Source organism: Bufo gargarizans, chromosome 8, assembly GCF_014858855.1.
Source record: "Bufo gargarizans isolate SCDJY-AF-19 chromosome 8, ASM1485885v1, whole genome shotgun sequence".
In the NCBI taxonomy this organism is placed as follows: domain Eukaryota; kingdom Metazoa; phylum Chordata; class Amphibia; order Anura; family Bufonidae; genus Bufo; species Bufo gargarizans.
Window position 1 is genome coordinate 175897187 of NC_058087.1, and position 22602 is coordinate 175919788.

The window sequence follows — 22602 nt, forward strand, 5'->3', positions numbered from 1 at the left end:
TCAGCTGCATTAGTGCTCACCGCCTTCTCCCTGCTCACCAAGCGCAGCCCTGGACATTGTATAGTGGCTGTGCTTGGTATCGCAGTTCAGCCTCATTCACTTCAATGGGGGCGAGCTGTGCCTAGGCCATGGGACCGATGAACGTGACGTCACACGGCCTAGGGAAAGCTGCGAGAAGGACGTGGTGCTACTCTAAGCCCCGTGGCCTTCTCAAAACAGCTGATTGGTGGGCATCCCAGGTGTTAGGTCATCCGTATCCGATTGGTGGGGATCTATCCCGAGGATAGCTCATCAGTACTGAAGTCATGGAAAATTCTTTAAAATAGGGTTGTGCCACCATAAGAACTTGGGACCCCCACCGATCACAAGAATTAGGGTGACGGAGCAGTGGTCACGCATGCACACTGCCGCTCCATTTAACTCTATGGGACTACAGAAGAAAAGCAGCGTACAGTACTCATAGATGACCACCACTGCTACACGCACTCTGGGAAGTCCAGCAGCCCCTTCTTGTGATTGGTGGGGACCTCCAGCGATCCTCTGGATAAGGGATATGTTCTCACCCCATTAATTATAATAAATGTGAATGGTTTGAGCATACCTTAACGGATTGAAATGGCCCTTTGCACAGATTTGCATATGTCAGATTTCTTTTTTTCTGGAAATCACACCTTTACTAAAACAGATTGGTTAAAGAGGTCCTGTTGCCTCTCTAATTAAAAAATAAATAAAATTAAGGTGCCTGTACAAGTTAACAGAATATGGATTACTGTAAATTGCCGTGGTTTCACTGCAAGTATGGGTGAAGCGCATGTTTTTATGTGTTGCGCTTGTACTTGAAGCAAAGTCACGGCTCAGCAGTCACACGTATGGGCGCCTACAGTTCACTCACTCTCCAGCAGATGGCACCATTCACCACCCTGATTGGACAGTATTAATATGACAATGAAGGAAACCTCTGCACCATAAATTGTCCGTTTAATCCACAGTTTTCAGTTTACAGATATGGAACAGACATTTAAAAAAAAATAATTGAAACACTACAAAATAAAGAATGCAACATCAAATGTAAAGAAGGTCAACTGTACAGGTTCTGTCTTCAAATATATTCTTCTATATGAAGGTCGGGACACACAAAGCAACTGGGAATATTTAACAGAACATTGCACCCTAAAGGCTCTGGGAACATTAGGGGATCCCTGCAAATCGCAGTTCTGCATTTGTCTAAAAATCATTTTGATAAAGTGATAAATGACGAAGAAAAGAAGAAACATGGCGGCCGGGTGAGGTTGGGCGTCCATCACCCTTAGCTGTTCCATTATAACCCCTGGACACTGAAAGGCAGTTTGCAAATATAATTATCACAATTAACATAATGCTGCTTCGTTAACGAGGTCTTCCAGTGAAGAACACTTATCTTCCATCCACACAATAGGGTAAAAAGTGATAGCTGTGGGTCCCCCCCCCCCCCCACCACCACAACAGAGGGGTCCCACGTCTGAATGGAGCAGCAGTCACGCATGCCCACAGCCACTCCATTCAAACTCTATGGGACCGATTGCCAAGTACAGCACTCCCAGAGTTTGAACAGATCGACAGTGGGAGACGTGCAAATGATGATGCATTCCAGTGGGACCCTGCCGAATCAGACCCTCTCTCGTGTGACTAGCGGGATAAGTGTTCTATGTGGGAAAATCCCTTTAAAAGACATACAGCTGCATTTATAGATCCATTATGCCTTACAGCAACCTCTGGCACACCAGCTGCCATGAAACTACAAACTCCCAGCATGCATACTTGCTCTGCTCTTTTCAGAACTCCCATAGAAATGGATGGAGCATGCTGGGAATTGTAGTTTCACAACAGCTTTACTGCAAGCTCCTGCTCCCACCACGGGCAAGAAAGATGCAAATAGCCATGTCCATGGGAAGAGCTGTGGAGCATGAAGACTACCTGGCTAGAGTTGTAACCCCTCACATTTCCAGTACAGAATAGCACCCGTTAATAAATGCAGTGTTACTGTGGGTGCAGAGCGATACACCATTTGGGTTAGTTACTGACAGTCTAGAGCAGGGATCAGCAACCTCCAGCACTCCAGCTGTGGTGAAACTACAACTCCCAGCATGCACACTTGCTCATCTGGACTTTGAATTCCTATAGAAACATATAGAGGATGCTAGGATTTGTTGTTTTCCAACAGCCAGAGGATGCCGACCCCAGGTCTCGGTCTAGAGAGCAGATCTCAGTTTAAATAATAAGTAAAAGAGCATTTTTCCAACTATTGGAAATGCAATTATGTATGGTAACTATTGCGAGGTCAAATGTGGGGAAAAATAAAAATTTGAACTCGCTAAAACATTGAAAAACTTGATTCTGGTTATTTTTACAAAATGGTGACACTTCGGCAACGTCAAGTCCTCCATCACCATGTGTTACTGGATTGCCTCGAGGGTCAGGCTACAGCCGTGTTGTCCGGTATAACAGTCCTTGTTATGGCTGCACTGTCAATAAAAATGGTCTTTGTGTGGGGGGGTGGCCTGCTGGATAAGGGTGTCGAGACAGAGGGAAGATGAAGTTTCACCGTGATGAATTGGAGCTGGAACGGCTGCGGTGGCGACGGCGTGCAGGGGACCGAGAGCGGCGGCGGACAGGGGAGCGTCGACGTGGAGAACGGGACCTGTGGAGGGAACAGAGCGTTACCAGCTACACAGTATATTAATTGTTTTTATTTTTAAGTGGACAATACTTAAAGTGAATAAGTCACGGGCGACCTCCCTGTCCAACTGTTTGCATAGACGCATAGCTGTGGTTCACTCGATTAAAACTCCATTTTTCGTTTGTTCACCCGAGGCTCTGTCCCGAGTTTTCCTTAGTATGCAAAATAGGCCTTGGATGCAACGAGGGCGTCACCATTGCTCTTGTTGCACCCAAGCTATATTCCCTTCTGTGGCCAGCCCCTCCCTGGATGCTTTGATTGACAGGGCCAGGCAGAGGCGGAGGGACTAGCTACAGAAATGAGCAGAGCTTGGATGCAATAAGAGTAATGGTGACTTCCTCGTCTGCACATTAAAAGAGTATCATAACATGGAAACGGAGCCAAATCGGGTCAACAGAAGAACCACAGCTATGTCTCTACGCAAACATCTGCACAGGGACGCCGCTAGCGACAGAATCCCTTTAAAGGGGTAGCATGGGACTGTAAAGGGACGTACATGCCCCCAGAAATGGCACCACCATCATCCAGTGGCTGTGCCGAGTATTACACCTCCACCACAATTACATTAAAACTGCAATACCAGAGACAACCATTACGTGTTTAAAGGGAGGTTTGACGACGTCAGCAAAAATCTGCAGTCAACTCCTCATAACTTCTGCTATGTGAAAGAATGGGCACTTTCATTAAAGAGGTACTACATGTGAAAGGGATACGGTGTTAAGACTAGTGCTGGGCCTGATTGTGTCCATGGCTTGCAGAAAACAAAATATGTCCTACCTCCTCCTCATGCGTGGGGGAGAACGACGCCACATAGGGGGAGGGGGTAACATCCGACGGGGAGGGCTGAACCTTCGAGGCACCACCCTCAAGGGTCGAGGAGTAAGCACTGCTGAAGCGGTGATCTCCTGGCCATCAATCTGTCCTGGAAATGACACAAAACATGTTCCATCAATCCCTGGCATAAAATATACATTTAAAGGGTTGTCCAGGATTTTATAAAAAAATAAAAATGTATTCCCACCCCAACCCAAGCTACTTGTGATAACATCCATACTTAGGGTACTTTCACAATTGCATTTTTCTTTTCCGGCGCTGGGTTCCGTCACAGGGGCTCAATACAGGAAAAGAACTGATCAGGTATATCCCCATGCATTCTGAATGGAGAGCAATCCGTTCAGGATGCATCAGGATGTCTACAGTTCAGTCATTTTGACTGATCAGGCAAAAGATAAAACCGCAGCATGCTACGGTTTTATCTCTGGCCCAAAAAACTGAAGACTTGCCTGTATGCCGCATGCAGCATTTTTTTCCCATAGGAATGTATGAGTGCTGGATTCGGCATTCAAAATACCGGAATGCCGGATTTGTCCTTCCGGTCTGCGCATGCGCAGACCGGTAAAAATGTGAAAATTTTAAAAAATTGGATACGGATCCGTTTGTCCGTATCAACATTTTGCCGGATCCGGCAGCCAGTTCCAGAGACGGAACTGCCTGCCGGATTCCTCTGCCACAAGTGTGAAAGTAGCCTTACCTGCTCCCCTGTTCTGGTTCTGCTGGACTTCCACATGGATGGGGTCACGTGCGCCTCGGTAGTGATGTGTCCCCAAGCAGTCTCCTCACACAATAAGTGGAAGTCTGCTGTGTGGATTTTAAGTCTGCAGCATGTCAATTCATGCTGTGGATTTCACCCTTTGCAGTGCAATTTACATTCCCCGCGGACCTACTCTAAAAACTTCTTCACGGTTTTCATTTCCCTACATGTGGCTACGGCGAACAATCCACACTCCTTAGGATAGGTCCTAAAAAACTGAAACTACAACGCCCTCTACGTGAATTACAAGAACGGCCAAGGATGTGTGCATGCTGGGAATTGTAGTTTGGAGTGCAGAGACTTGCTGGCCCCGTCCTACTCTTTGATCATAGCGCAACCATGAAGCAGGCCGCAGTCCAAGGCATTTGACCGGCCTCAGGAGCTGCATATGCTCTTGGTTACGTTAAGGGTCTGGCACAGAGATATACTATACCCTTGACCTACACTTATATAGGACATGACTTTTTTCAAACATTCAGACGTTTTCATTTCCCCTCATTACCTCCGTCCATGTGTTTCAGGGCTTTGTCAGCTTCATCGGAAGCCTCAAACTCCACGTAGGCGTAGCCCTTGTTGAGATGTGGGTGCAGGCGGTCTACGGGCATGTCAATCATCTTAATCTTCCCATAGGTAGAAAAGATCTCCAGTATGTGGTCCTAGGAGAAGACCATAGAGAAGAGTAGACGTTTAACCACTAGTGTGCTGTCCTGCCTATTAATTCCATGGTGCTGGACATCTAAGAAGGGGTTCACATACATGACATAAAACATGTACAATAAGCATGAAGCTATTCACGGCTCACAATCTACAAAGATGACTAGTAGACAGGTCTCAGAGGCCAATGCCACATGGTTTTTACCAGGCATTTTTTGGTGTGCCGTTTTTCTTGCCTTTTGCTACACTGAAGTCTATGAGACAAAGTCATAAGGGCCACAATTTAAAAAAGGACACGAAAAGGTAGCAAAAAAATAAAAAAAGCAAGGAGACTGTCTTAAGATGCAATTACAAAAAAGGAGAAAGGAGTGTACTTTAGGGTGTTTTAGAATTTCCTGCTGGACAGCATGTATCACCTGGAGCCAATGTAATCGAGAGAAAAAAATATATATATTTTTTGCCCTAGGGCAGAGATATCAGATCGGAGGGCGAGAGACACTACACCCCGAGCTAACCTTAGTCACGTTCCTCGTCAGCCGCCCAATGTGCACTTTGGTGGGCTTCGGACTTGGACTCCTCCTCTTCCTCTCTTTTTCATCACGTTTTGGCTGTTTTGATCTGTTAACAGAAAAAAAAAAGTCACATTTGCAGGTTGTCCGACTAACAGCAGGGCGTACAGTGCTGTCATGGAGGCAAAGGAGCTTCCTTTGATGGGGGGGGTTCAAAACTAAGAGCAGAGAAGTGGTTTGAGCTGAGCGGACCCCGTACAAATACCTACTTTGAGCGGGAGCGCCTTCGATTGTCATGGCGACGGCGGGAAGGACTTGGGGACCCGGAGGAACTGCTGGAGCTGGAGCTTCGGGATGAGCTGGAGCTGCCTGACCGGCTTGAAGCAGATGAAGAACTTGATCCTGAGCTTGATCCAGAGCTGGAGCCCGAGGAAGAACTGGATGATGAGCTCGACCGCGAGCGACTACAGGGGAGGAGAGGAGAACGCCCATCGGTCAGTGACTGCGGCATGCAACAACCAGTGCGTCACTCACACAGCCATTAGACTTACCTGCTGCTACTGCTGCCACTAGAGGCGCTGCGCCTCTTCCTGGTCTTATCCCGCCCGCGATCTTTCTCTCCTGCCTCTTTGTTGGGGGCCTTCTCCTTGGTTCGCTCCTTGGCCCGGTCCTCAGAGCGCTCTTTACGCTTGCTAGGAGAGGGAGCCCTGCAAAGAAAATGCCATTACACGTCACATACTAAGGGCAACGCCGGGAAACAAAACTCGGACCGGACTACAATTAACACTCAATCCTCCTGAAATCACAGAAGAATCTGAGGAGCTGTTTGAGGCGAGTTACTTTAATCACTGCATGTTATCAGTAGTACGACAGGAGGACACTGCTGAGAACGAACCACCCTTAAAGGGGTTCTCCCAGGATTGATGTAAAAAAAAAAAATCAGACATCATATAGTACAAGACAATCTCTTTCTAACAAAGCTAGAACCAGCCCTGTACCTCACATGGGTCCAGAGATCTCCCCATTCATTGCTCTGCTAGATTTATATCAAGCTGACAGCTCAAGGGGAGTGTCTTTTCTGCGGCAGCTAAGGGGGCGTGTCGATGCTCCACCTATTACAGCTCCGGGGGGCGTGTCCATGCTCTCCCAATCACAGCTCAGGAGGCAGTTGAATTAAACTGAGCACGTTCGATCATCTCAGTGAGCAGGACAAAGAAACAAGAGAAAGAACAAACAGCAGGTGGCGCTATACAGATACACTCCTCCTGAGCCGAGCTCCTGTCACCAGAACAGTAGCCACTTGGTCTGGACTAATGCAAGACAGGCTGGTTACTATGGACCCGCTGCCTGACAACCAAAAATTTAAGTGGTTGTCCCATCTCATACATAGGGGGCATATCTCTAGGATTTGCCACCAGTGTCTGACCAGTGTGGGATCCACCTCTGGGACCCGTACCCATCTCTAGAACGGAGCCTGCAAAGTGAATGAGCGCGGACCGCACACGCGCGTCCTATTCATTTCCCATAGAAGTGAATGGACTGGAGGCTGCACGTGTGCAGTGCGCTTCCTATTCATTTCTATGGGATGCCAGAAAACAGCCTCGGCTATTTCCTGCACTCCCACAGAAATTAATGGAGTGAGACCGCGCATGCGCAGTCCTTTCTTCTTCACTTTGCAGGCTCCATTCCAGAGATAGGTGCGGGTCCCAGACCTATCACACAATGGTGGCATATCCGAAGGGCGAACCTCTTTAAGGCTGTAGTAGGCAGAATACTCATAGCAACTAGACCAGTGATGGTGAACCTTTTAGAGACCAAGTGCCCAAACTGCAGCCCAAAACCCAATTATTCGTTGCAAAGTGGCAATTCACCCTGAATACTACAGTCCAGTATAGTATATCTTCCATGTACTTTATCACTTAGCTACAATAGCCTGCCGACATTCAGTGCGCTGCCTGTGCCGTTCATAGTGCGCCTGCGCTGATGAATGGCAGGAACAGTCTAAGGGCTCTTTCACACTTGCGTTCTTTTCTTCCGGCATAGAGTTCCGTCGTCGGGGCTCTATGCCGGAAGAATCCTGATCAGTTTTATCCTAATGCATTCTGAATGGAGAGAAATCCGTTCAGGATGCATCAGGATGTCTTCAGTTCAGGACCGGAAAGTTTTTTGGCCGGAGAAAATACCGTAGCATGCTGCGCTTTTTGCTCCGGCCAAAAATCCTGAACACTTGCCGCAAGGCCGGATCCGGAATTAATGCCCATTGAAAGGCATTAATCCGGATCCGGCCTTAAGCTAAATGTCGTTTCGGCGCATTACCGGATCCGACGTTTAGCTTTTTCTGAATGGTTACCATGGCTGCCGGGACGCTAAAGTCCTGTTTGCCATGGTAAAGTGTAGTGGGGAGCAGCATACTTACCGTCCGTGCGGCTCCCGGGGCGCTCCAGAGTGACATCAGAGCGCCCCATGCGATCACATCATCCATGCGTGTGGATCACGTCATCTATGCGCATGGGGCGCTCTGACGTCATTCTGGAGCGCCCCGGGAGCCGCACGGACTAAGTATACTGCCCCCCCCCGCTCCCCACTACTACTATGGCAACCAGGACTTTAATAGCGTCCTGGCTGCCATAGTAACACTGAACGCATTTTTAAGACGGATCCGTCTTCAAATGCTTTCAGTTCACTTGCGTTTTTCCGGATCCGGCGTGTAATTACGGCAAATGGAGTACACGCCGGATCCGGACAACACAAGTGTGAAAGAGGCCTAAGGCATATCTGTACACCATAGACTTTTTCCAGGGTGCAGGTGCCCACAGAGAGGGCTCTGAGTGCCGCCTCTGGCACCCGTGCCACCACTGAACGGAGCCTTACTCACATGACTTAATGGGAGATATCACACAAAATAAGGGTCACAAAGATTTCTGGGAGACACTTATTACCTGTACTACAGTGGGACAGAGGGGACTGTGCCGCTGTCAGCCATCTTATTCATATGGCCGGGTCAGGCTCTAGTCTTGGAATCCTTTAGTACGGCCATCACGATGCAACTTAGGCCTCATGCACACGACCGTATTTTGTTTCCGCGTCCGATCCGTTTTATTTGCGGATATGATGCGGACCCATTCATTTCAATGGGTCCGCAAAAAATGCGGAAAGCACACCGTGTGCTGTCCGCATCAGTATGTCCGTTCTGTTGCTCTGCAAAAAAAATAGTGCATGTCCTATTTTTTTCTAGTTTGCGGACAAGGATAGGCATTATTACACTGTATCCGCCCAAAAAAAAAACGGATGCCATACGGAACGTCATCTGCTTTTTTTTTGCGGATCCGCAATTTGCGGACCGCAAAAAACACATACGGTCGTGTGCATGTAGCCTTAGGCTGAGTTCACACTTCAGTTATTTGGAAATGATCAAATAACTGATGTGTGAACAAGGCCTTACCAGGTCTAAAAAAAAGATCTGGGGGTCCCTATAAAAGACTAAGCAAATCACTTCTCCCACTGTATGCTCAGGATTGGCGACAGCCCGCCATACACGTGATACCCGTCAGCCGACAGGTATCTCCCTGATCCCCCCCATACACGCACACTCAACCGAGAATGCATGTGTTCGGAGACGGCGAGGACAGAGGGCCGATCCCACCAATATACGTACTATATTAATAATACTTTACAGTTCTGTAGACTCCAGTGCGATTCTATACAGAAGCAGACAAGGCAATCCCGGGGCACACAAGTACTGCAAGTCCCAGCACTGCCAGGCCACCCACCCCAGCACGGGAGACACCTACCCCCTCCAAATACAATGTCTCATCTAAAAGTCTGCATCCAATACACAACAGGGGAACATGAGCAATATCAAGATACCCAGAATCCTCCTGGGGGTGTCCCATATTGTTGGGGGGCGCCACAGAAAGCCCGACAGACCTAGAACGGGGGGCACCCAACTGCCCCTGACACCTAAAAGGCAAATCCTTCTGGTTAAATCACACCCCAATCCTAAATCCCTCACCACAAGCTGGGGAGTCCAGGTCATGGACACGCTGGCGGAAGCCTCTGATCCCGGACCACCGCTGATTTCCAGAATGAACGGGCTCTGCAGTGAGATCGGACCCCCTTGGGCACCGCACAGAGATTTCTCCACCTGCATATCTCCCGCAATAGTCTCAGCATTGCTATAAAATCGGGCATGCTCAACCTGCGGCCCTCCAGCTGTTGCAAAACTACAACTCCCAGCATGCCCGAACAGCCTACAGCAGGGCATTGTGGGAGCTGTATTTTAAAACAGCTGGAGGGCCGCAGGTTGATCATGCCTGCTATAAATGGACCTCTGCACAGAAAGTAGCCCCCAGTGATACATCTATAGGCCACCAACCTCCAGAGGTTGTGAAACTACAACTCCCAGCATGTTCCACTCACTTCTATGGGGGTTTAGAAAACGGGCCCAAAACACGTACATGCTGAGAGTTTTACAACAGCAAGAGGGCTGAAGGTTGCCGACCCCTGCTCTAGGCAGTAACAAATGGGTACCCATACCCCGCAAACTAACCCCCAATAATCATCTTTAGGGTACGTCCACGTGGACTGGCGTGTGGTAAATCCGCGGCATATTAGATTACCTGCAAAGTAGATAAAATATAAAGAAATGGCAGCCGCGCGCAGCAGAAAAAATGCGGAACAAAACATACGGCCGTCTGAATGAGCCCTTATACTGATTTATAAAGCTGTGTAAAGCCCCATTCACACGTCCGCGTCCAAATCCGTGAGCAGGTGGTCAGTGATGCATCCGTGAAGGATCCGTTTTTTGCTGTCCGTGTTGCATCTGTGTTTCACTGACACTGAACAAAACATTTTCAAAGCATCTCTTCTTAATGATCCGTGAAACGCGGACGACATCTGTGGTTTTCACGGACCCATAGACTATAATGGACGTGACGGACAAAATAGAGCATGCATCCGTGCTAAAAAAAGCGGACCCACGGACCGTGCTAAAACACTGATGTCTGAACGCACACATAATAATTGAATGGGGACGTGTGCTGTCCGTGGAGAACGCGTACAGCACACGTCCGTGAATGAGGCCTAACCCTGAGGGTCCTGGAATCTACTGAACTAGGCTACTTTCGCATCTGTGTTTTTCCTTTCCGCTATTGAGATCCGTCATAGAATCCCATAACCGGAGGAAAACGCTTCAGTCTTGTCCCCATTTATTGTCAATGGGGACAAAACTGACCTGAAGGGAATAGAGCGCTCCAGAACGCATCCCGTCCGGCTTCGCTGCCTTCCTATGCCGGGCAGAAAAACACTGCAAGCGTCATTTTTGAGTGCGTTATGGGAGGCGCAATGTAAGTCAATGGTGCCAGATCCGTTTTCTCGGGCACAAAAGAAAACGGATCCGGCACTAAAACCATTGTAAGTCATGGCTAGACCAGACCCGTTCATAACGGATGCAGCCGATTGGATTATCATGACGGTAGCGTTTTTGCCCGTCCCCTGCAGATCCGGAAAAAAGGCAGATCTGAAAGTAGCCTTATGTTGACATAATGCTGCGTGACCTGAGCGTTCTGAAATCTACTGAATTAAGGCTCATGCACGCAAACTTAATTTTACGTATGTATGTCCTATTATTGTCTGCATAACGGACACGGATAGGACGGTTCTATTACGGCCAAGCTGTTCCGCTCCGTAAAATGCGGAATGCACATGGATGTCATCCGTATTTTTTGCGGACCACAAAACACATACGGTCGTGTGACACAAATGCTGTGTGCAGCGAGGGTCCTGGAATCTATTAAATTACACCGACAGCATTATGCCAGTGCAAATTTAGTAGATTCCAGGAAGCTCGGGGTTACACAGCCTTATAAGTCAGTGTAATGCCTTGTTCACACAGTGATTTCCAGCCAAAACCAGGTGCAGATCTATATACCTTATGTCTGTGGAGGCTCCGCTCCTGGTTTTTGCTCACAATCACTGACCGAACACTGAGGTGTGAATGACGCTCAGTATTGTGTGTTCAAGTCAGAACGGGACCCCTCATTGACACACGCGAGTTTATCGCATTCAACTTGCTTGTGTGTCCATTATTTTGATCATCAATATCCGATGGGGGGGGGGTAAGACTCCCAGCACCCCCGCGCTCCGATCTCTTCCTAGGTCTGTCACGTTCATTGGTCACATGACCTAGGCTCTGCTCAGCACCATTGAAGTGAATGGGGCTGAGTGTGATACCGAGCACAGCCACCATACAGTAGGAGGCGCTGTGCTTGCTAAGTTGCAAGGACACCATGGGAAGAACGCTGCAGTGTCTGCAAGCAGCTGATGGCGGGAGTCGGACCCCCACCGAACAGATACCGGCGATGACCTATCCTTAAAACCCCCCCTTCCAATGGCCGACCACCAGGGCATACATAGTGAATAGGCAACAAATGGTTAAAATGCTGCAGACTTTCCGCAGCCTGAGGCCTCCTCCTCGGACCATGTGCACACAGGACCTACACTGGAAGTCACAACGGTCACGGATTTGCTGCAGAATTGGCGCGGCTTACACGCTATTGGTCAATTTGTTAAAACCCTGTCCACTTTGTCGCTACGGATTTTACGCCTGCAAATGCGGAAAGAAAATCTGCATGGTGTGCGCCACATGTGAACAGGCTCCAAGTCAAACAGTCTGCACCTCCCCTTTAAATCCTCCTATAATGAAGGTTTCTAAGTTCTAATGGTCTCTGCTTGCCGTCAGTGAATGGAAGAAGATCGGGAAGGGCTCAAGCTGTTCAGGATCTCACAGTAGCAAACAGCTGAGGTTTTGTCACAATGTAGCAGTGCAGGCGAAAGACTGGAGTCAAAATGTTGGGAAACCCTAGACAAACGGATTAAACACGGAGCATAAATCCCCCTATAGGGTGGAGGGGATGAAGGGGGACACTGGGAGCCGCCATCTTACCACCAGGAACCGCTACTATACAGCAGGCTGAGGCCTAGCGCCGCCACAGGAACTATTCATACAAACAATCCATCATCCGGGGTCAATACGGAGACATAAGAGACGTCTACGGTCCGCGGACCGAAAATCCGCCCTCCCCGGGGTGACCGCGGTCACTGAGCCGCGGGATGGAGGCGGATTGTGCAGGAGACACTTACATTTTCCCGGACTTTCTCTGCTTCTCCCTCCTGAGATCAGACAAGCCGTCGCGCTCGTTATGACGCGGCGCCGCCATCCTACAGCCTAGAAACCTCCGGTCGCTCTACAGATGACGTCACGCTGTTAGGAAAAGTGGGTGTGGCTGCAGGGAGGGAGGCGTTAAAGGGGAAGGCAGCCTCGGGAGTTGTTTCCAGGGAAGAGTTTAACAACGTTCGTAACTAAAGGGTTAAGTTCACCTCAAGTTTCCGCCCACTCCCAGAAACCTTCGCTGAATCTTTCTCCTTGTGTAAACAAACAAAGCCTGTGAGATGTCTGCAGCCGAGGAGAGAGCCCTGATGTCTGTGTATTAGGAGGAGGAGAGGTCCGTGCCCTGATGTCTGTGTATTGGGAGGAGGAGAGGTCCGTGTCCTGATGTCTGTGTATTAGGAGGAGGAGAGGTCCGTGTCCTGATGTCTGTGTATTAGGAGAGGTCCGTGTCCTGATGTCTGTGTATTAGGAGGAGGAGAGGTCCGTGTCCTGATGTCTGTGTATTAGGAGGAGGAGAGGTCCGTGTCCTGATGTCTGTGTATTAGGAGGAGGAGAGGTCCGTGCCCTGATGTCTGTGTATTAGGAGGAGGAGAGGTCCGTGTCCTGATGTCTGTGTATTGGGAGGAGGAGAGGTCCGTGTCCTGATGTCTGTGTATTAGGAGGAGGAGAGGTCCGTGCCCTGATGTCTGTGTATTAGGAGGAGGAGAGGTCCGTGTCCTGATGTCTGTGTATTGGGAGGAGGAGAGGTCCGTGTCCTGATGTCTGTGTATTAGGAGGAGGAGAGGTCCGTGTCCTGATGTCTGTGTATTAGGAGGAGGAGAGGTCCGTGCCCTGATGTCTGTGTATTAGGAGGAGGAGAGGGTCCGTGTCCTGATGTCTGTGTATTAGGAGGAGGAGAGGTCCGTGTCCTGATGTCTGTGTATTAGGAGGAGGAGAGGTCCGTGTCCTGATGTCTGTGTATTAGGAGGAGGAGAGGTCCGTGTCCTGATGTCTGTGTATTAGGAGGAGGAGAGGTCCGTGTCCTGATGTCTGTGTATTAGGAGGAGGAGAGGTCCGTGCCTGATGTCTGTGTATTAGGAGGAGGAGAGGTCCGTGTCCTGATGTCTGTGTATTAGGAGGAGGAGAGGTCCGTGTCCTGATGTCTGTGTATTGGGAGGAGGAGAGGTCCGCGTCCTGATGTCTGTGTATTAGGAGGAGGAGAGGTCCGTGTCCTGATGTCTGTGTATTAGGAGGAGGAGAGGTCCGCGTCCTGATGTCTGTGTATTAGGAGGAGGAGAGGTCCATGTCCTGATGTCTGTGTATTAGGAGGGGGGAGAGGTCCGTGTCCTGATGTCTGTGTATTAGGAGGAGCAGAGGTCCGTGTCCTGATGTCTGTGTATTAGGAGGAGGAGAGGTCCGTGTCCTGATGTCTGTGTATTAGGAGGGGGAGAGGTCCGCGTCCTGATGTCTGTGTATTAGGAGGAGCAGAGGTCCGTGTCCTGATGTCTGTGTATTAGGAGGAGCAGAGGTCCGTGTCCTGATGTCTGTGTATTAGGAGGAGGAGAGGTCCGCGTCCTGATGTCTGTGTATTAGGAGGAGGAGAGGTCCGTGTCCTGATGTCTGTGTATTAGGAGGAGGAGAGGTCCGTGTCCTGATGTCTGTGTATTAGGAGGAGAGAGGTCCGTGTCCTGATGTCTGTGTATTAGGAGGAGGAGAGGTCCGTGTCCTGATGTCTGTGTATTAGGAGGAGCAGAGGTCCGTGTCCTGATGTCTGTGTATTAGGAGGAGCAGAGGTCCGTGTCCTGATGTCTGTGTATTAGGAGGAGGAGAGGTCCGTGTCCTGATGTCTGTGTATTAGGAGGAGGAGAGGTCCGCGTCCTGATGTCTGTGTATTAGGAGGAGGAGAGGTCCGTGTCCTGATGTCTGTGTATTAGGAGGAGGAGAGGGCCGTGTCCTGATGTCTGTGTATTAGGAGGAGGAGAGGTCCGTGTCCTGATGTCTGTGTATTAGGAGGAGGAGAGGTCCGCGTCCTGATGCCTGTGTATTAGGAGGCGGAGAGCTCTTCGTACTGTTTTGATCATAGGTGTATTTTTTGGTCTTCAGGACTCTTCCAGACATCTTGTGGAATCCTAGACACCTGAAGTTATGGGTCGCCTGGACGATCAGGCAAAACACAGGATTGTGGTGTTGAGAAAAGCCGGTCTCAGTTTTCGGAAAATCAAAAAGGTCCTTGAGCTGGACAACATAAAGGTGACACCACAAGCCATCTACCTCTTCTTAAAACGTAAGAACATTGAACCTGAGAAGTCTGTTGGTGCCACCCAGAACCTACCTACAAAAGGACAACCCTGGGAACAGGCCCAGCTCTGGAGCCTTCTGCAGGACAATGGTGGCCAGAAAAAGGAGAGGGTTTCGCAGGTACCTAATGCCCAGCAGACCACCAGTGATGTCAAACCACAGGATGGTCAAAAAGATAACATCAAAATTGTGAGTGTGATGTCCCTTTCTCAAGGAAATCCATCCCTGGAGCCACCAACCAACGCTCCAAGAACTGTGCCTCAGGCTGTCCCAGAAGGACAGAGAGTGCAGGACACACGTAAGTACTCTGAAGTCGTGTGACCCTCGATTTTGGGGCTGTGTGGAAGAATTACACCCTTATATACTAACCAACACTTTTATTTGTAAGGATCCGATACTGTCCGCCCTACGCACCACCCCACCCTGAGCATCGCTCGTCCCTGCCCTGCGTATCAGGCATCTCATAATCACGTCAACGGGAGAGCGAGGACGCCGCTGCCCGCCCCCAGGAACCCCGCACTGCTCGTTACAAAGAAGTTAGTGGACAAAGCCATCATCCTACAGAAGAAGGTAACGTGAAGGATCCTGATGACAGCCAGGTCTGTAAGGCTGAAATAAGACATCTGTCCATCCAGTTCAGCCTGTTACCCTGCAACTTGATCCAGACAAAGGCAAAACCAAACCTGTGAGGTAGAAGCCAATTTTTCTAATTTTAGGGGGAAATTCCTTCCCGACTCCAATCAGGCAATCAGAATAACTCCCTGGATCAACGACCCCTCTCTAGTAGCTATAGCCTGTAATATTATTACGCTCCAGAAATACATCCAGGCCCCTCCTGAATTCCTTTATTGTACTCCCCATCACCACCTCCTCAGGCAGAGAGCTCCATAGTCTCACTGCTCTTACCGTAAAGAATCCTCTTCTGTGTTTGTGTACAAACCTTCTTTCCTCCTGACGCAGAGGATGTCCCCTCGTCACAGTCCTGGGGATAAGTAGATGATGGGAGTGATCTCTGTACTGACCCCTGATATATTTATACATGGTTATTAGATCTCCCATCAGTCGTCTTTTTTCTAAAGTGAATAACCCTAAATGCTGATAATCTTTCTGGGTACTGTAGTCCCCCCCATTCCAGTTATTACTTTAGTTGCCCTCCTCTGGACCCTCTCCAGCTCTGCTATGTCTGCCTTGTTCACAGGAGCCCAGAACTGTACACAGTACTCCATGTGTGGTCTGACTAGTGATGTGTAAAGTGGTAGGACTATGTTCTTATCACGGGAATCTATGCCCCTTTTGATGCAACCCATTATCTTATTGGCCTTGGCAGCAGCTGCCTGACACTGGTTTTTGCAGCTTAGTTTTATTAAAATTCCTAGGTCCTATTAGGAGGAGGAGAGGTCCGCGTCCTGATGTCTGTGTATTAGGAGGAGGAGAGGTCCATGTCCTGATGTCTGTGTATTAGGAGGGGGGAGAGGTCCGTGTCCTGATGTCTGTGTATTAGGAGGAGCAGAGGTCCGTGTCCTGATGTCTGTGTATTAGGAGGAGGAGAGGTCCGTGCCCTGATGTCTGTGTATTAGGAGGGGGAGAGGTCCGCGTCCTGATGTCTGTGTATTAGGAGGAGCAGAGGTCCGTGTCCTGATGTCTGTGTATTAGGAGGAGCAGAGGTCCGTGTCCTGATGTCTGTGTATTAGGAGGAGGAGAGGTCCGCGTCCTGATGTCTGTGTATTAGGAGGAGGAGAGGTCCGTGTCCTGATGTCTGTGTATTAGGAGGAGCAGAGGTCCGTGTCCTGATGTCTGTGTATTAGGAGGAGGAGAGGTCCGTGTCCTGATGTCTGTGTATTAGGAGGAGCAGAGGTCCGTGTCCTGATGTCTGTGTATTAGGAGGAGCAGAGGTCCGTGTCCTGATGTCTGTGTATTAGGAGGAGGAGAGGTCCGTGTCCTGATGTCTGTGTATTAGGAGGAGGAGAGGTAGGACTATGTTCTTATCACGGGAATCTATGCCCCTTTTGATGCAACCCATTATCTTATTGGCCTTGGCAGCAGCTGCCTGACACTGGTTTTTGCAGCTTAGTTTTATTAAAATTCCTAGGTCCTTCTCCCTGTCAGTGTTACCCAGTGTTTTACCATTTAGTATGTACGGGTGACTTGCATTATTCCTTCCCATGTGCATAACCTTACATTTGTCAGTGTTAAACCTCATCTGCCACTTCTCTGCCCAAGCCTCTAATCTATCCAGATCCCTCTGTAGTAGTATACTGTCCTCTGTAGTATATATATATATATATATATATATATATACAGTATACTGTCCTCTGTAGTATATATATACAGTATACTGTCCTCTGTAGTGTGTGTGTGTGTATATATATATATATATATATATATATATACAGTATACTGTCCTCTGTAGTGTGTGTGTGTGTATATATATATATATACAGTATACTGTCCTCTGTAGTATATATATATATATACAGTATACTGTCCTCTGTAGTGTGTATATATATATACAGTATACTGTCCTCTGTAGTATATATATATATACAGTATACTGTCCTCTGTAGTATATATATACAGTATACTGTCCTCTGTAGTGTGTGTGTGTATATATATATATATATATATATATATATATATACAGTATACTGTCCTCTGTAGTATATATATACAGTATACTGTCCTCTGTAGTATATATATATATATATATATATATACACAGTATACTGTCCTCTGTAGTATATATATACAGTATACTGTCCTCTGTAGTATATATATACAGTATACTGTCCTCTGTAGTATATATATATATATATATATATATACACAGTATACTGTCCTCTGTAGTATATATATACAGTATACGGTTTCATCTGCACACATTTACACTTTACTATGCAAGCCTTCTACAAGATCATTAATAAATATATTGAAGATGATAGGGCCCAATACTGACCCCTGAGGTACCCCACTAGTGACAGTGACCTCTCCAGTACTGACCCCTGAGGTACCCCACTAGTGACAGTGACCTCTCCAGTACTGACCCCTGAGGTACCCCACTAGTGACAGTGACCCAATCTGAGTGTGTACCGTTAATAACCACCCTCTGTTTTCTATCCCTCAGCCAGTTACTTACCCACTTACAGACATTTTCTCCCAGTCCGAGCATTCTCATTTTATATACTAACCTTTCTTGCGGTACAGTGTCAGATGCTTTGGAGAAGTCCAGATATATACGACATCCATTGATTCGCCGCTGTCAAGTCTAGAACTTACCTCCTCATAGAAACTGATTGAATTAGTCTGACATGACCGATCCCTCACGAAGCCATGCTGATATGGCGTTATTTGCTTATTTTCATCGAGATATTCTAGAATAGCATCTCCTAAAAAAATCTTCAGTTTACCCACGACTTACCGGACTATAGTTTCCAGGCTCTGTTTTGACCCCTTTTTGATATGCTTCATCCTGGTTTGGTTTTAGGTCATATTCCAAAATGGAGGTCAGACCTTGAATCCAGGAGGAGCCTACCCACTTCCCGCAACAAGCCAGCAGCAGACTGCAAGACCAGCTGCCAAAGCAAGCGCTCAGGTATGAGGAACGAGAGGTAAACATCACTACACTGAGGGTATCGCAGCCGGTGGGTGATGCCTGGGGACTCCGAGGTGCAGTGAGAAGGCCTTAGTTAAAGGGGGTCTCTGGGGGGGGGGGGGGGAAATGTCCCCAGCAGCCTGTGCTAGAATGTGAACAGGACTGGTTGCCACCACTTGCAGAGCTGCCTACAATAGATAGTAATGGTGGGATCCCGACCGATGGCGTACTAAGGGGGGGCAGTCCGCCCCAGGTGCCGTCTCTCAGGGGGATGCCAGAAGCAATAAGCACTTCCATCAATACAGATGGAAGCGCTCATTGCTGGAGCGCTGGGAGCTTTGGTCCTGTCACTCACCGCTCAGCTCCCCGCGCTCCTCCCCTCCTTCCGGCGGCGGCGCACAGAATAGTAAAGCAGGAAGACTTCTCCCCGCTCCACCATTCAGCCTGCAGACACAGATCGCGCTGCTAGCCGGTGTGGGCGGAGCTTGCAGCCTGGAAATCTGCATAAGCTCCGCCCACACAGTGCTGCAGAGCGATCTGTGCCTGTAGGAAAGAGAGGACTGTGAGCTTCAGGAACGGGACAAGGTGAGTAGTTATTGTGTTTTGGCATTACTAAATTTGTTTTTTTTAATACAGAGGGGGCACAGAGGACTTTATTACTATGGAGGGGGCACAGAGGGCATTACTACTATGGAGGGGGCACAGAGGGCATTACTAAATTTGTTTTTTTAATACAGAGGGGGCACAGAGGACTTTATTACTATGGAGGGGGCACAGAGGGCATTACTACTATGGAGGGGGCACAGAGGGCATTACTACTATGGAGGGGGCACAGAGGGCATTACTAAATTTGTTTTTTTTAATACAGAGGGGGCACAGAGGACTTTATTACTATGGAGGGGGCACAGAGGGCATTACTACTATGGAGGGGGCACAGAGGGCATTACTACTATGGAGGGGGCACAGAGGGCATTACTAAATTTGTTTTTTTTTAATACAGAGGGGGCACAGAGGACTTTATTACTATAGAGGGGGCACAGAGGACTTTATTACTATGGAGGGGGCACAGAGGACTTTATTACTATGGAGGGGCACAGAAGGCATTACTACTATGGAGGGGGCACAGAGGGCATTACTAATGTGAAGGGGGCACAATGGGCATTTTGACTATGGAGGGGACACAGCGCTAGAGGGCATTACTACAATGAAGGGGGCACAGAGGGCACTATTACTGTGAAGGGGGCACAGTGGGCATTATTACTGTGAATGGGGCACAATAGGGATTTCTACTATGGAGGGGGCACAGAGGGCATTACTACTATTAAGGGGGCACAATGGGCATTATTTCTGTGAAGGGGCACAATGGGTATTTCTACTATAGAGGGGGCACAGAGGGCATTACTACTATTAAGGGGGCACAATGGTCATTATTACTGTGAAGGGGGCACAAAGAGGGCATTACAAAAAAGGGGCACAGAGAGGGCATAACTAATGTGAGCGGGCACACATCTGTACAAAACTACTGTGAAGGTTGTACAGAGAGGGCAATACTACTGTGAGGGGGCTACAATTTTTTCTAAGTATTGGGAGGGGTGCCAGAGAAAGGACCCGCCCCAGGTGCCAAACACCCTAGGCACGCCACTGATCCCGCCTGTGATTTGTCATCATGGCTGAGCAGCCTGACAGGAACGCTCACCAACATCTGCCACAGAAGTAAGTGACATGACCCTTATTTCGGATATGAATGCTAATGATCAGCCCCAGTGAATGACAGGCAGAGGTAGTCCTCATCCTCATACAGATCTGGTGGACATCTCCAGCAAATCCACGGCGGAAATCCAGCCTCCGATTTCTGTCTTTGAGATACAGGTCAGATTTTAATATGATGTGAGCATATCCCTATACCACCATTGGTGTCTAGTGGGTTTAGAAGTACCACCCCTGATGCCCACAAGGTTGGCAGTGTTGTTTTGATCTCCTGATCAAGGTCAGCTATGCCATTTTGCGTTACCTCATGGTCTAATGCAGCCATCTTGGGGGCCTAGCAGGGATAATAATACCACCTTGGTCGAGCGTGTTGATATATACTGCCCTCTGCAGGCTGTTACTCGCCTAAATATTCACGCTTCTCTCCGTCTTTTCCCACCAGATAAAAGACGCGAGCACACAGACGGCACTTTCCTCCTTTCCTCCAACGAGGCCGGAAGCAAGCGGGGAGCAATTGGACTCGATAAGAGGGGAGCTGCACAGACTGACGCAAGTCATGCAGACCCTCATGGAGAGGCAGAATCGGTGGGAACAAGAACAGATGAGGCAGCGGCAGTGCAACCACCAGGAGGTGCTGTCACAGATCCAACAGCTGGGGGCAAAACTTTTTCAAACCTGCGCGCCCTTCAGTGCTGGCCAAGAGACTGAGGCTCACTTGCCCGATTTTGGACCTTTCAAGATGGAGCTTTTGTGAAGGAACATCCGCAAAAATGGTGGAAGAGGACAGGAGATCTCCAGACCTCAGGGCTCCATGTTCAGTTGAGGCTGTGACTGTCTTGCCGTACATTCCTCTGTATAGGTATTGTCAGTAGATAGAGATACACTGGAGAAGACTACGCGCACCTTGGCATTGTATGGTCTCGCTCCCCTCTGGTACCCCCAGTGGATACAGAGGGGAGGGGAGCGGATGATGCTTGTAGGCCCCTTCATATCCTTTGGGGATAGCTCATTTGTCACACTCAGCGGGGGAGGGTCATCAGTACTGGCTTCTTGGTGAATCTATCAAACCATGTCATACCCATATACCTTCTAAAAATGCAACCCAGCCTTTTATAATGGGCATCTTCATGCAATTTTTGCATCAAAGTAAAAAAAATATATATATTTTCATGTTCGTGGCTAAATGTCGGACCTAAGGAGAACCTTAAATACAGTAATCCTACCGGCAGTACTAGAGCAGGATACCCGCGGTACGTTGTAGATAGAACAAAGTCCAGCTCTCACGTGGTAAAGGTGCTCTGACCTGCTCGGATCCGGGCTGTGTTCACACCCAACGTCAATGCAGCAAAAAGTCCAAACGGATCCAGCGAGTAAAATCCATGATTCTTTATTTAAGAAAAATGTATAAACAAGAAATCCTCCCGCATAAAATCAACGCGTTTCAACCATAAGACGGGTCTTCTTCATGGATTCGGATACAGGCATGTAACTGCTTTTTAAGCAAAAAGGGGGAATGAAATCAATTGAAAATATGAAGGAACGCCGCAGTGCAGGTGTAGGGTAAAATGTAGATAATATTAACTCTTGATGTCCACGCCTGTGGCTGAAGTCTGACTTGCATAAAAAGAAAAAGAGTAAATAATATAATGACACGATGTACAATAATGCAGGAAACAATCATATATTAATAATGTAATAAAATATCTGTGATAATTCATTCCATAAGGCTGAGCTGTGTTTAAGGTAAAAACCCAGAAAGCTTCTCTCTCCAATAATAATTTTTTGAAGCTGCCCCCTCGCTTGTATCATTTTACTTTTTCTATGCCAATTAAAACCTTACTATTTCATGTTGTTCCAAAAAGTGTTTAGATGCGCCAGAGATGTTCCGATTTTTATTTTTGTTGGTGACATCATTCAGATGCTCAAGAAAACGCACCTTCAGTTTTCTGGTTGTACTGCCTATGTAAGCTAGTGTGCCCATGATCATATGTGTGACGCCTTCTGTGTTGCAATTTGTGTAGCTTTTTATTTTGTATTTTATGTCTTTTTGGGTGTGTGGGAATTCTTTGGTTGAGTGAACGGAAGAGAAGGTTTTGCAGGGATGATTCCCACAGGGATAAAATCCTAAGTTGGATAGCCGTGTGTTTCATATGTTTTTAAATCGCTAGGTGCAATTTTTATTTATTTATTTATTTTTTGGCCCATTGTTTTGAGCTTTCCTGTAAGACCCTCTAAATCCTTCTGATAAGGGTACATTTCACACGACCATATTATTTTATCCGCATCCGATCCGCATCTTGCGGAATAGATGCGGATCCATTCATTTCTATGGGTGAATAAAATGTGCGGACAACGTTCAGTATGTTGTCCGCATCCGTGTTTCCGCATTTC

General features: G+C 48.1%; 2 protein-coding genes across 7 annotated transcripts; one reads left to right on the forward strand and one right to left on the reverse strand.

Moving 5' to 3' along the window:
- Nucleotides 1-961: 961 nt before the first annotated feature.
- Nucleotides 962-12744, reverse strand: RNPS1 (RNA binding protein with serine rich domain 1). The gene is made up of 7 exons (XM_044304031.1): nt 12611-12744; nt 6022-6177; nt 5740-5934; nt 5477-5579; nt 4810-4963; nt 3494-3638; nt 962-2677 (listed from the first exon to the last, which is right to left on the reverse strand). Exons 1-7 carry the CDS (start codon nt 12685-12687, stop codon nt 2578-2580), a joined length of 930 nt encoding a protein of 309 aa, XP_044159966.1. The 5' UTR covers nt 12688-12744; the 3' UTR covers nt 962-2577.
- Nucleotides 12745-12776: 32 nt separating this feature from the next.
- Nucleotides 12777-21376, forward strand: LOC122945133. Of its 6 annotated transcripts, none has more exons than XM_044304028.1 (5): nt 12777-13048; nt 14721-15213; nt 15304-15485; nt 18397-18504; nt 20654-21376. In XM_044304028.1, exons 2-5 carry the CDS (start codon nt 14763-14765, stop codon nt 20963-20965), a joined length of 1053 nt encoding a protein of 350 aa, XP_044159963.1. In that variant the 5' UTR covers nt 12777-13048; nt 14721-14762; the 3' UTR covers nt 20966-21376. The 6 variants fall into 6 exon arrangements, with proteins under 6 accessions (XP_044159963.1, XP_044159961.1, XP_044159960.1 ...); XM_044304026.1 differs by having other exon boundaries at nt 12777-13010; XM_044304025.1 differs by having other exon boundaries at nt 12777-12972.
- Nucleotides 21377-22602: the final 1226 nt, after the last annotated feature.

Bases quoted from the DNA above. Each gene is read 5' to 3' on its own strand.
- LOC122945133 (XM_044304028.1), top strand. From the start codon at position 14,763: ATGGGTCGCCTGGACGATCAGGCAAAACACAGGATTGTGGTGTTGAGA. The intron at 15,486-18,396 runs GTAACGTGAAGG...GTTTGGTTTTAG, and splicing joins CCATCATCCTACAGAAGAAG to GTCATATTCCAAAATGGAGG. The intron at 18,505-20,653 runs GTATGAGGAACG...TTTTCCCACCAG, and splicing joins CTGCCAAAGCAAGCGCTCAG to ATAAAAGACGCGAGCACACA.
- RNPS1 (XM_044304031.1), bottom strand. From the start codon at position 12,687: ATGGCGGCGCCGCGTCATAACGAGCGCGACGGCTTGTCTGATCTCAGG. The intron at 4,964-5,476 runs GTTAGCTCGGGG...GTCTTCTCCTAG, and splicing joins TGACGAGGAACGTGACTAAG to GACCACATACTGGAGATCTT. The intron at 3,639-4,809 runs GTAATGAGGGGA...TGTCATTTCCAG, and splicing joins CCTGAAACACATGGACGGAG to GACAGATTGATGGCCAGGAG.